The following is a 14,875-nucleotide window of genomic DNA, read 5'->3' on the forward strand; positions in this document are numbered from 1 at the left end:
TAAGGTTTATGTATTCAATCAGTTTTTACAAATTCCGCTAATGGACCCCAAGTCTCTTTAAATTTTTTATGATGTCCCAGTTCAGAATTCATTCTCGCATATCTATAAAATTGACACAGGGTTTCCCACCAAAAGTTGAAGTTCAGTCTGTCCCAGGTTTTCCAATTTTTTGTTATTAACTGCATAGCTACTCCTGTCATAATAATAATAAGTCTGTTCTTGCTTGCATTAATTGGACTCATAGGTTGTAACAAAAGTCCCAAATAAAACAATGTCATATGACAGTGGGATAGAAGTTTCCAATATCCTATTAATTTTACCCCAGATATACTTCCAAAAGTTGAGTATCAAGGGACAATAAAACAATAAGTGATCCGGTGTCCCTATTTCAAGATGAAAGAGCCAGCATCTATTAGACTTTGAACTATCCAACTTTTGTAAACAAACAGGGGTCTAAAAAATTTTATATAACAGGAAAAACCAAGTTTGTCTCATAGACGCTGACGCAGTACATCAGTGTTTTTCAACCTTTTTACACCTATGGACCGGCAGAAATAAAATAATTATTCTGTGGACCGGCATCGGTCCATGGACCGGCAGTTGAAGAACACTGGGCTAAGTCATGGGCCAGACCTCGCCCATCTCCACCTCAGACCCCGCCCCCATAATAGTACTAATTGCACCTTGCACGTCCCGTGCCTCATCTGGAAGTCTTCCCTCTGACGTTGCAACGTCAGAGAGATGGCTTCCGGTTCAGGTGCAGGATGCCTGTAGGAGCCACTGTCCGTGGCTTTGTGCACTGAATCAGTTACGAAGCGGGAGCTGGCTCGAAGATAATGTCGCATCGATAGGACCGTGGACCGGCTGTTGAAGAACACTGTTTTGGGCCTGATGCACATGCTAGCCCTGTGGACTGGCAGGAAATATCTGTGGACCGGCACTGGTCCATGGATCGGTGGTTGAAGAACACTGCGGTACATCTCATTCTCCATCCAAATCTGTGGCCATTGAGTAGCAGAAATCTGCTGCTTTATCTCAATGCTCCAAATGTCTTTTAGGCTTGTTTTAGGTGGGGGACTTTTCCCAAATATTCAGATATTAATTTGTACCACTTGGCGGCCTGGTACCCTTGCAAATCTATCTGGAAAGAAATACTTCTTATGCTATGTGCTTAGATAAAAAATTTGAAGACCATTGTTGTAAACCAACCCTTTTATTTTCAGTGCCCCTACCAGCACCTAAGGAGGGTCCAGGTTAGTATTCAGTCTTTACTGTTGTGGTTTTCAGATTTCAAACATTATTGTTTTCATTTCAGTATGGTTATGCTTTAACTTCTTAGACAACAATATTTTAGATTTTAAGTACTGCTGACATACATTATAAAAGTAATTTTGGTAACTAACTAGCATTGTAGGATTGTGAGATCTAGAATTATTTTTTTTTTATTTGTAATTCTTTATTAATTTCCAAATCAAATACAAAAGTGTAAAGAATATATAATCAAGTAATATAATAATCAGCATTTACATCCAAACAATTAATAATATAAAGTACATTTCCCCCTCCCTGGATGTGTGTGAAGGTCAATTAGGAATCAAAGGTTTATGTATTCAATCAGTTTTTACAAATTCCGCTAATGGACCCCAAGTCTCTTTAAATTTTTTATGATGTCCCAGTTCAGAATTCATTCTCGCATATCTATAAAATTGACACAGGGTTTCCCACCAAAAGTTGAAGTTCAGTCTGTCCCAGGTTTTCCAATTTTTTGTTATTAACTACATAGCTACACCTGTCATAATAATAATAAGTCTGTTCTTGGTTGTATTAATTGGAATCTTAGGTTGTAAAAAAAGTCCCAATTAAAACAATGTCATATGACAGTGGAATAGAAGTTTCCAATATCCTATTAATTTTACCCCAGATAGACTTCCAAAAGTTGAGTATCAAGGGACATTAAAACAATAAGTGATCCGGTGTCCCTATTTCAAGATGACAGAGCCAGCATCTATTAGACTTTGAACTATCCAACTTTTGTAAACAAACAGGGGTCTAAAAAATTCTATATAACAGGAAAAACCAAGTTTGTCTCATAGACACTGACGCAGTACATCTCATTCTCCATCCAAATCCGTGGCCATTGAGTAGCAGAAACCTGCTGCTTTATCTCAATGCTCCAAATGTCTTTTAGGCTTGTTTTAGGTGGGGGACTTTTCCCAAATATTCAGATATTAATTTGTACCACTTGGCGGCCTGGTACCCTTGCAAATCTATCTGGAAAGAAATACTTCTTATGCTATGTGCTTAGATAAAAAATTTGAAGACCATTGTTGTAAACCAGCTCTTTTATTTTCAGTGCCCCTACCAGCACCTAAGGAGGGTCCAGGTTAGTATTCAGTCTTTACTGTTGTGATTTTCAGATTTCAAACATTATTGTTTTCATTTCAGTATGGTTATGCTTTAACTTCTTAGACAACAATATTTTAGATTTTAAGTACTGCTGACATACATTATAAAAGTAATTTTGGAAACTAACTAGCATTGTAGGATTGTGAGATCTAGAATTATTAATTTTTTTATTTGTAATTCTTTATTAATTTCCAAATCAAATACAAAAGTGCAAAGAATATATAATCAAGTAATATAATAATCAGCATTTACATCCAAACAAGTAATAATATAAAGTACATTTCCCCCTCCCTGGATGTGTGTGAAGATCAATTAGGAATCAAAGGTTTATGTATTCAATCAGTTTTTACAAATTCCGCTAATGGACCCCAAGTCTCTTTAAATTTTTTATGATGTCCCAGTTCAGAATTCATTCTCGCATATCTATAAAATTGACACAGGGTTTCCCACCAAAAGTTGAAGTTCAGTCTGTCCCAGGTTTTCCAATTTTTTGTTATTAACTGCATAGCTACCCCTGTCATAATAATAATAAGTCTGTTCTTGCTTGCATTAATTGGACTCATAGGTTGTAACAAAAGTCCCAAATAAAACAATGTCATATGACAGTGGGATAGAAGTTTCCAATATCCTATTAATTTTACCCCAGATAGACTTCCAAAAGTTGAGTATCAAAGGACAATAAAACAATAAGTGATCCGGTGTCCCTATTTCAAGATGAAAGAGCCAGCATCTATTAGACTTTGAACTATCCAACTTTTGTAAACAAACAGAGGTCTAAAAAATTCTATATAACAGGAAAAACCAAGTTTGTCTCATAGACGCTGACGCAGTACATCAGTGTTTTTCAACCTTTTTACACCTATGGACCGGCAGAAATAAAATAATTATTCTGTGGACCGGCATCGGTCCATGGACCGGCAGTTGAAGAACACTGGGCTAAATCATGGGCCAGACCTCGCCCATTTCCACCTCAGACCCCGCCCCCATAATAGTACTAATTGCACCTTGCACGTCCCGTGCCTCATCTGGAAGTCTTCCCTCTGACGTTGCAACGTCAAAGAGATGGCTTCCGGTTCAGGTGCAGGATGCCTGTAGGAGCCACTGTCCGTGGCTTTGTGCACTGAATCAGTTACGAAGCGGAAGCTGGCTCGAAGATAATGTCGCATCGATAGGACCGTGGACCGGCTGTTGAAGAACACTGTTTTGGGCCTGATGCACATGCTAGCCCTGTGGACCGGCAGGAAATATCTGTGGACCGGCACTGGTCCATGGATCGGTGGTTGAAGAACACTGCGGTACATCTCATTCTTCATCCAAATCTGTGGCCATTGAGTAGCAGAAATCTGCTGCTTTATCTCAATGCTCCAAATGTCTTTTAGGCTTGTTTTAGGTGGGGGGCTTTTCCCAAATATTCAGATATTAATTTGTACAACTTGGCGGCCTGGTACCCTTGCAAATCTATCTGGAAAGAAATACTTCTTATGCTATGTGCTTAGATAAAAAATTTGAAGACCATTGTTGTAAACCAGCCCTTTTATTTTTAGTGCCCCTACCAGCTCCTAAGGAGGGTCCAGGTTAGTATTCAGTCTTTACTGTTGTGATTTTCAGATTTCAAACATTATTGTTTTCATTTCAGTATGGTTATGCTTTAACTTCTTAGACAACAATATTTTAGATTTTAAGTACTGCTGACATACATTATAAAAGTAATTTTGGTAACTAACTAGCATTGTAGGATTGTGAGATATAGAATTATTTTTTTTTATTTGTATTTCTTTATTAATTTCCAAATCAAATACAAAAGTGCAAAGAATATATATTCAAGTAATATAATAATCAGCATTTACATCCAAACAAGTAATAATATAAAGTACATTTCCCCCTCCCTGGATGTGTGTGAAGATCAATTAGGAATCAAAGGTTTATGTATTCAATCAGTTTTTACAAATTCCATTAATGGACCCCAAGTCTCTTTAAATTTTTTATGATGTCCCAGTTCAGAATTCATTCTCGCATATCTATAAAATTGACACAGGGTTTCCCACCAAAAGTTGAAGTTCAGTCTGTCCCAGGTTTTCCAATTTTTTGTTATTAACTGCATAGCTACACCTGTCATAATAATAATAAGTCTGTTCTTGGTTGCATTAATTGGAATCTTAGGTTGTAAAAAAAGTCCCAAATAAAACAATGTCATATGACAGTGGAATAGAAGTTTCCAATATCCTATTAATTTTATCTCAGATAGACTTCCAAAAGTTGAGTATCAAGGGACATTAAAACAATAAGTGATCCGGTGTCCCTATTTCAAGATGACAGAGCCAGCATCTATTAGACTTTGAACTATCCAACTTTTGTAAACAAACAGGGGTCTAAAAAATTCTATATAACAGGAAAAAACAAGTTTGTCTCATAGACGCTGACGCAGTACATCAGTGTTTTTCAACCTTTTTACACCTATGGACCGGTAGAAATAAAATAATTATTCTGTGGACCGGCATCGGTCCGTGGACTGGCGGTTGAAGAACACTGGGCTAAATCATGGGCCAGACCTCGCCCATCTCCACCTCAGACCCCGCCCCCATAATAGTACTAATTGCACCTTGCACGTCCCGTGCCTCATCTGGAAGTCTTCCCTCTGACGTTGCAACGTCAGAGAGATGGCTTCCGGTTCAGGTGCAGGATGCCTGTAGGAGCCACTGTCTGTGGCTTTGTGCACTGAATCAGTTAGGAAGAGGGAGCTGGCTCGAAGATAATGTCGCATCGATAGGAACGTGGACCGGAGGTTGAAGAACACTGTTTTGGGCCTGATGCACATGCTGGCCCTGTGGACCGGCAGGAAATATCTGTGGACCGGCACTGGTCCATGGATCAGTGGTTGAAGAACACTGCGGTACATCTCATTCTCCATCCAAATCTGTGGCCATTGAGTAGCAGAAATCTGCTTCTTTATCTCAATGCTCCAAATGTCTTTTAGGCTTGTTTTAGGTGGGGGACTTTTCCCAAATATTCAGATATTAATTTGTACCATTTGGCGGCCTGGTACCCTTGCAAATCTATCTGGAAAGAAATGCTTCTTATGCTATGTGCTTAGATTAAAAATTTGAAGACCATTGTTTTAAGCCAGCCCTTTTATTTTCAGTGCCCCTACCAGCACCTAAGGAGGGTCCAGGTTAGTATTCAGTCTTTACTGTTGTGATTTTCAGATTTCAAACATTATTGTTTTCATTTCAGTATGGTTATGCTTTAACTTTTAGACAACAATATTTTAGATTTTAAGTACTGCTGACATACATTATAAAAGTAATTTTGGAAACTAACTAACATTGTAGGATTGTGAGATCTAGAATTATTTTTTTTTTTATTTGTAATTCTTTATTAATTTCCAAATCAAATACAAAAGTGCAAAGAATATATAATCAAGTAATATAATAATCAGCATTTACAACCAAACAAGTAATAATATAAAGTACATTTCTCCCTCCCTGGATGTGTGTGAAGGTCAATTAGGAATCAAAGGTTTATGTATTCAATCAGTTTTTACAAATTCCGCTAATGGACCCCAAGTCTCTTTAAATTTTTTATGATGTCCCAGTTCAGAATTCATTCTCGCATATCTATAAAATTGACACAGGGTTTCCCACCAAAAGTTGAAGTTCAGTCTGTCCCAGGTTTTCCAATTTTTTGTTATTAACTGCATAGCTACCCCTGTCATAATAATAATAAGTCTGTTCTTGCTTGCATTAATTGGACTCATAGGTTGTAACAAAAGTCCCAAATAAAACAATGTCATATGACAGTGGGATAGAAGTTTCCAATATCCTATTAATTTTACCCCAGATAGACTTCCAAAAGTTGAGTATCAAGGGACAATAAAACAATAAGTGATCCGGTGTCCCTATTTCAAGATGAAAGAGCCAGCATCTATTAGACTTTGAACTATCCAACTTTTGTAAACAAACAGGGGTCTAAAAAATTCTGTATAACAGGAAAAAACAAGTTTGTCTCATAGACGCTGACGCAGTACATCAGTGTTTTTCAACCTTTTTACACCTATGGACCGGCAGAAATAAAATAATTATTCTGTGGACCGGCATCAGTCCGTGGACCGGCGGTTGAAGAACACTGGGCTAAGTCATGGGCCAGACCTCGCCCATCTCCACCTCAGACCCCGCCCCCATAATAGTACTAATTGCACCTTGCACGTCCCGTGCCTCATCTGGAAATCTTCCCTCTGACGTTGCAACGTCAGAGAGATGGCTTCCGGTTCAGGTGCAGGATGCCTGTAGGAGCCACTGTCCGTGGCTTTGTGCACTGAATCAGTTACGAAGCGGGAGCTGGCTCGTAGATAATGTCGCATCGATAGGACCGTGGACCGGCTGTTGAAGAACACTGTTTTGGGCCTGATGCACATGCTGGCCCTGTGGACCGGCAGGAAATATCTGTGGACCGGCACTGGTTCATGGATCGGTGGTTGAAGAACACTGCGGTACATCTCATTCTCCATCCAAATCTGTGGCCATTGAGTAGCAGAAATCTGCTGCTTTATCTCAATACTCCAAATGTCTTTTAGGCTTGTTTTAGGTGGGGGGCTTTTCCCAAATATTCAGATATTAATTTGTACCACTTGGCGGCCTGGTACCCTTGCAAATCTATCTGGAAAGAAATACTTCTTATGCTATGTGCTTAGATAAAAAATTTGAAGACCATTGTTGTAAACCAGCCCTTTTATTTTTAGTGCCCCTACCAGCTCCTAAGGAGGGTCCAGGTTAGTATTCAGTCTTTACTGTTGTGATTTTCAGATTTCAAACATTATTGTTTTCATTTCAGTATGGTTATGCTTTAACTTCTTAGACAACAATATTTTAGATTTTAAGTACTGCTGACATACATTATAAAAGTAATTTTGGAAACTAACTAGCATTGTAGGATTGTGAGATATAGAATTATTTTTTTTTTTATTTGTATTTCTTTATTAATTTCCAAATCAAATACAAAAGTGTAAAGAATATATATTCAAGTAATATAATAATCAGCATTTACATCCAAACAATTAATAATATAAAGTACATTTCCCCCTCCCTGGATGTGTGTGAAGGTCAATTAGGAATCAAAGGTTTATGTATTCAATCAGTTTTTACAAATTCCGCTAATGGACCCCAAGTCTCTTTAAATTTTTTATGATGTCCCAGTTCAGAATTCATTCTCGCATATCTATAAAATTGACACAGGGTTTCCCACCAAAAGTTGAAGTTCAGTCTGTCCCAGGTTTTCCAATTTTTTGTTATTAACTACATAGCTACACCTGTCATAATAATAATAAGTCTGTTCTTGGTTGTATTAATTGGAATCTTAGGTTGTAAAAAAAGTCCCAAATAAAACAATGTCATATGACAGTGGAATAGAAGTTTCCAATATCCTATTAATTTTACCCCAGATAGACTTCCAAAAGTTGAGTATCAAGGGACATTAAAACAATAAGTGATCCGGTGTCCCTATTTCAAGATGACAGAGCCAGCATCTATTAGACTTTGAACTATCCAACTTTTGTAAACAAACAGGGGTCTAAAAAATTCTATATAACAGGAAAAACCAAGTTTGTCTCATAAACACTGACGCAGTACATCTCATTCTCCATCCAAATCCGTGGCCATTGAGTAGCAGAAACCTGCTGCTTTATCTCAATGCTCCAAATGTCTTTTAGGCTTGTTTTAGGTGGGGGACTTTTCCCAAATATTCAGATATTAATTTGTACCACTTGGCGGCCTGGTACCCTTGCAAATCTATCTGGAAAGAAATACTTCTTATGCTATGTGCTTAGATAAAAAATTTGAAGACCATTGTTATAAACCAGCCCTTTTATTTTCAGTGCCCCTACCAGCACCTAAGGAGGGTCCAGGTTAGTATTCAGTCTTTACTGTTGTGATTTTCAGATTTCAAACATTATTGTTTTCATTTTAGTATGGTTATGCTTTATCTTCTTAGACAACAATATTTTAGATTTTAAGTACTGCTGACATACATTATAAAAGTAATTTTGGAAACTAACTAGCATTGTAGGATTGTGAGATCTAGAATTATTATTTTTTTTATTTGTAATTCTTTATTAATTTCCAAATCAAATACAAAAGTGTAAAGAATATATAATCAAGTAATATAATAATCAGCATTTACATCCAAACAAGTAATAATATAAAGTACATTTCTCCCTCCCTGGATGTGTGTGATGGTCAATTAGGAATCTAAGGTTTATGTATTCAATCAGTTTTTACAAATTCCGCTAATGGACCCCAAGTCTCTTTAAATTTTTTATGATGTCCCAGTTCAGAATTCATTCTCGCATATCTATAAAATTGACACAGGGTTTCCCACCAAAAGTTGAAGTTCAGTCTGTCCCAGGTTTTCCAATTTTTTGTTATTAACTGCATAGCTACTCCTGTCATAATAATAATAAGTCTGTTCTTGCTTGCATTAATTGGACTCATAGGTTGTAACAAAAGTCCCAAATAAAACAATGTCATATGACAGTGGGATAGAAGTTTCCAATATCCTATTAATTTTACCCCAGATATACTTCCAAAAGTTGAGTATCAAGGGACAATAAAACAATAAGTGATCCGGTGTCCCTATTTCAAGATGAAAGAGCCAGCATCTATTAGACTTTGAACTATCCAACTTTTGTAAACAAACAGGGGTCTAAAAAATTTTATATAACAGGAAAAACCAAGTTTGTCTCATAGACGCTGACGCAGTACATCAGTGTTTTTCAACCTTTTTACACCTATGGACCGGCAGAAATAAAATAATTATTCTGTGGACCGGCATCGGTCCATGGACCGGCAGTTGAAGAACACTGGGCTAAGTCATGGGCCAGACCTCGCCCATCTCCACCTCAGACCCCGCCCCCATAATAGTACTAATTGCACCTTGCACGTCCCGTGCCTCATCTGGAAGTCTTCCCTCTGACGTTGCAACGTCAGAGAGATGGCTTCCGGTTCAGGTGCAGGATGCCTGTAGGAGCCACTGTCCGTGGCTTTGTGCACTGAATCAGTTACGAAGCGGGAGCTGGCTCGAAGATAATGTCGCATCGATAGGACCGTGGACCGGCTGTTGAAGAACACTGTTTTGGGCCTGATGCACATGCTAGCCCTGTGGACCGGCAGGAAATATCTGTGGACCGGCACTGGTCCATGGATCGGTGGTTGAAGAACACTGCGGTACATCTCATTCTCCATCCAAATCTGTGGCCATTGAGTAGCAGAAATCTGCTGCTTTATCTCAATGCTCCAAATGTCTTTTAGGCTTGTTTTAGGTGGGGGACTTTTCCCAAATATTCAGATATTAATTTGTACCACTTGGCGGCCTGGTACCCTTGCAAATCTATCTGGAAAGAAATACTTCTTATGCTATGTGCTTAGATAAAAAATTTGAAGACCATTGTTGTAAACCAACCCTTTTATTTTCAGTGCCCCTACCAGCACCTAAGGAGGGTCCAGGTTAGTATTCAGTCTTTACTGTTGTGGTTTTCAGATTTCAAACATTATTGTTTTCATTTCAGTATGGTTATGCTTTAACTTCTTAGACAACAATATTTTAGATTTTAAGTACTGCTGACATACATTATAAAAGTAATTTTGGTAACTAACTAGCATTGTAGGATTGTGAGATCTAGAATTATTTTTTTTTTATTTGTAATTCTTTATTAATTTCCAAATCAAATACAAAAGTGTAAAGAATATATAATCAAGTAATATAATAATCAGCATTTACATCCAAACAATTAATAATATAAAGTACATTTCCCCCTCCCTGGATGTGTGTGAAGGTCAATTAGGAATCAAAGGTTTATGTATTCAATCAGTTTTTACAAATTCCGCTAATGGACCCCAAGTCTCTTTAAATTTTTTATGATGTCCCAGTTCAGAATTCATTCTCGCATATCTATAAAATTGACACAGGGTTTCCCACCAAAAGTTGAAGTTCAGTCTGTCCCAGGTTTTCCAATTTTTTGTTATTAACTACATAGCTACACCTGTCATAATAATAATAAGTCTGTTCTTGGTTGTATTAATTGGAATCTTAGGTTGTAAAAAAAGTCCCAAATAAAACAATGTCATATGACAGTGGAATAGAAGTTTCCAATATCCTATTAATTTTACCCCAGATAGACTTCCAAAAGTTGAGTATCAAGGGACATTAAAACAATAAGTGATCCGGTGTCCCTATTTCAAGATGACAGAGCCAGCATCTATTAGACTTTGAACTATCCAACTTTTGTAAACAAACAGGGGTCTAAAAAATTCTATATAACAGGAAAAACCAAGTTTGTCTCATAGACACTGACGCAGTACATCTCATTCTCCATCCAAATCCGTGGCCATTGAGTAGCAGAAACCTGCTGCTTTATCTCAATGCTCCAAATGTCTTTTAGGCTTGTTTTAGGTGGGGGACTTTTCCCAAATATTCAGATATTAATTTGTACCACTTGGCGGCCTGGTACCCTTGCAAATCTATCTGGAAAGAAATACTTCTTATGCTATGTGCTTAGATAAAAAATTTGAAGACCATTGTTGTAAACCAGCCCTTTTATTTTTAGTGCCCCTACCAGCTCCTAAGGAGGGTCCAGGTTAGTATTCAGTCTTTACTGTTGTGATTTTCAGATTTCAAACATTATTGTTTTCATTTCAGTATGGTTATGCTTTAACTTCTTAGACAACAATATTTTAGATTTTAAGTACTGCTGACATACATTATAAAAGTAATTTTGGTAACTAACTAGCATTGTAGGATTGTGAGATATAGAATTATTTTTTTTTATTTGTATTTCTTTATTAATTTCCAAATCAAATACAAAAGTGCAAAGAATATATATTCAAGTAATATAATAATCAGCATTTACATCCAAACAAGTAATAATATAAAGTACATTTCCCCCTCCCTGGATGTGTGTGAAGATCAATTAGGAATCAAAGGTTTATGTATTCAATCAGTTTTTACAAATTCCATTAATGGACCCCAAGTCTCTTTAAATTTTTTATGATGTCCCAGTTCAGAATTCATTCTCGCATATCTATAAAATTGACACAGGGTTTCCCACCAAAAGTTGAAGTTCAGTCTGTCCCAGGTTTTCCAATTTTTTGTTATTAACTGCATAGCTACACCTGTCATAATAATAATAAGTCTGTTCTTGGTTGCATTAATTGGAATCTTAGGTTGTAAAAAAAGTCCCAAATAAAACAATGTCATATGACAGTGGAATAGAAGTTTCCAATATCCTATTAATTTTATCTCAGATAGACTTCCAAAAGTTGAGTATCAAGGGACATTAAAACAATAAGTGATCCGGTGTCCCTATTTCAAGATGACAGAGCCAGCATCTATTAGACTTTGAACTATCGAACTTTTGTAAATAAACAGGGGTCTAAAAAATTCTATATAACAGGAAAAAACAAGTTTGTCTCATAGACGCTGACGCAGTACATCAGTGTTTTTCAACCTTTTTACACCTATGGACCGGCAGAAATAAAATAATTATTCTGTGGACCGGCATCGGTCCGTGGACCGGCGGTTGAAGAACACTGGGCTAAATCATGGGCCAGATCTCGCCCATCTCCACCTCAGACCCCGCCCCCATAATAGTACTAATTGCACCTTGCACGTCCCGTGCCTCATCTGGAAGTCTTCCCTCTGACGTTGCAACGTCAGAGAGATGGCTTCCAGTTCAGGTGCAGGATGCCTGTAGGAGCCACTGTCCGTGGCTTTGTGCACTGAATCAGTTACGAAGCGGGAGCTGGCTCGAAGATAATGTCGCATCGATAGGACCGTGGACCGGCTGTTGAAGAACACTGTTTTGGGCCTGATGCACATGCTAGCCCTGTGGACCGGCAGGAAATATCTGTGGACCGGCACTGGTCCATGGATCGGTGGTTGAAGAACACTGCGGTACATCTCATTCTCCATCCAAATCTGTGGCCATTGAGTAGCAGAAATCTGCTGCTTTATCTCAATGCTCCAAATGTCTTTTAGGCTTGTTTTAGGTGGGGGACTTTTCCCAAATATTCAGATATTAATTTGTACCACTTGGCGGCCTGGTACCCTTGCAAATCTATCTGGAAAGAAATACTTCTTATGCTATGTGCTTAGATAAAAAATTTGAAGACCATTGTTGTAAACCAACCCTTTTATTTTCAGTGCCCCTACCAGCACCTAAGGAGGGTCCAGGTTAGTATTCAGTCTTTACTGTTGTGATTTTCAGATTTCAAACATTATTGTTTTCATTTCAGTATGGTTATGCTTTAACTTCTTAGACAACAATATTTTAGATTTTAAGTACTGCTGACATACATTATAAAAGTAATTTTGGTAACTAACTAGCATTGTAGGATTATGAGATCTAGAATTATTTTTTTTTATTTGTAATTCTTTATTAATTTCCAAATCAAATACAAAAGTGTAAAGAATATATAATCAAGTAATATAATAATCAGCATTTACATCCAAACAATTAATAATATAAAGTACATTTCCCCCTCCCTGGATGTGTGTGAATGTCAATTAGGAATCAAAGGTTTATGTATTCAATCAGTTTTTACAAATTCCGCTAATGGACCCCAAGTCTCTTTAAATTTTTTATGATGTCCCAGTTCAGAATTCATTCTCGCATATCTATAAAATTGACACAGGGTTTCCCACCAAAAGTTGAAGTTCAGTCTGTCCCAGGTTTTCCAATTTTTTGTTATTAACTACATAGCTACACCTGTCATAATAATAATAAGTCTGTTCTTGGTTGTATTAATTGGAATCTTAGGTTGTAAAAAAAGTCCCAAATAAAACAATGTCATATGACAGTGGAATAGAAGTTTCCAATATCCTATTAATTTTACCCCAGATAGACTTCCAAAAGTTGAGTATCAAGGGACATTAAAACAATAAGTGATCCGGTGTCCCTATTTCAAGATGACAGAGCCAGCATCTATTAGACTTTGAACTATCCAACTTTTGTAAACAAACAGGGGTCTAAAAAATTCTATATAACAGGAAAAACCAAGTTTGTCTCATAGACACTGACGCAGTACATCTCATTCTCCATCCAAATCCGTGGCCATTGAGTAGCAGAAACCTGCTGCTTTATCTCAATGCTCCAAATGTCTTTTAGGCTTGTTTTAGGTGGGGGACTTTTCCCAAATATTCAGATATTAATTTGTACCACTTGGCGGCCTGGTACCCTTGCAAATCTATCTGGAAAGAAATACTTCTTCTTTAGCACTCTCCAGACCAGTAGAGGTTAACTTTACGAATGGGTATATATCTAATCATGACCAGCAGGTGGAGACTGAAAACAAAACTTTGGGACAGTATATCCTAGCCCCTCCTCTCTATTTCCCTCAGTCTTCTTTCAGTCTCCAGCAGGTGTTGAGTGATCTGTACCCATCTCCCTTGGTAGGGCTGTTGGAATTTGTTTAGGGGGTTTATTGTCCCTGTTTTTAGCCGGACGGAGCTTGGGCGGACTCTGTTTGGGGGTTCGTCCGACCTCGGGGGTGTTAAACCCGGCGGGTCACGAGCGGGGTCCCTCCCCCCACTTCCTCCACCTCCCCACATTTTTTTAGAGGAGCCTCAGCAGTAAGCCTTGCCCCCTAAGTCAAGCAAGGCATATTGCTTCGAGAGCCTGTGGAGTCTGTTCTGTAAAAAAAAAAAAAAAAAAAATCCTGAGGTAGTGCTGGTCTGAAGGGTTGTTTCCCTTTAAGAAAACTGTATTTTACTGTATTTTTTCATGTAACCAGCACTTTTTTATAGCTAGGTCGCGTATGGAGCAATTGTGCCCTTCTCCGGGGGAGTAGGCCACAATTTTAGTCCAGCCGCGAGGCACTCGCGGCCGGCCTGAACTCGGCGGTTTGGGTCGGTGAGGTGGTGGAGCTCCGTCGGCAGCGGCTGCAGGCGCCCAGAGCTCCCTGCCGATGGTGCCTCGCGAGTCGGCTTGGAGCAGTGGGGAAGCCCGGTCTTCCACAACCGCCCACGGAGGGATTCCCCGAAGGATTCCCTCTCAGCTGATTTTTTGACAGCTGATGCCGGCTTGCCTGCTTTAGCGGCTGAGACTATTCAGGTTTCTCAGCCGCTTCAGGCTATGGAGGGAGCTTTTTTAGCGGGAAAACCGCCATCTTCTCTGTCTGGCCCCTCCATTTTGTCTTCCACCTCAGGTGACCTTCCCCCTGTTTTGACTATGCAGGGGCAAGGTTCTGCTGGGTCCCCTGCTGTGGCAGGGAGTCCCTTGGGACCCTCGGGGGTTTTTCTCCTGAATTTTTCTTTTCTTTATGCAGAGCCTATTTTCAGGCGGCTGGGGGTCCCGGTTGCGCCCAGGGGGTTTCGGGGGGTGGGTTTTCCTCCGCGCTCCCTGCGGCTTTGCCTCTTTCGTCTGGCGTGACGTCCCCTCCGCCGCCTCCCTTGTCCAAGCGTCCGCGGGTGTCGTGGGACGAGA

At 38.8% G+C, this 14,875-nt stretch overlaps 1 protein-coding gene across 1 annotated transcript in view; it reads left to right on the forward strand.

Moving 5' to 3' along the window:
- The first annotated feature begins 1,150 nt into the window (after positions 1-1,150).
- LOC117345605 (IgGFc-binding protein-like) overlaps positions 1,151-14,875 on the forward strand; it is a 121,124-nt gene continuing 107,399 nt past the window's right edge. The window contains exons 1-4 of the mRNA XM_033914496.1: positions 1,151-1,253; positions 3,951-3,980; positions 5,546-5,575; positions 8,273-8,302. Of these exons, the coding sequence (XP_033770387.1) occupies positions 1,166-1,253; positions 3,951-3,980; positions 5,546-5,575; positions 8,273-8,302 (178 nt within the window). The 5' untranslated portion in view covers positions 1,151-1,165. The remainder of the gene's footprint in view (positions 1,254-3,950; positions 3,981-5,545; positions 5,576-8,272; positions 8,303-14,875) is intronic.

Source organism: Geotrypetes seraphini, chromosome 11 (genome assembly GCF_902459505.1).
Source record: "Geotrypetes seraphini chromosome 11, aGeoSer1.1, whole genome shotgun sequence".
NCBI lineage: Eukaryota > Metazoa > Chordata > Amphibia > Gymnophiona > Dermophiidae > Geotrypetes > Geotrypetes seraphini.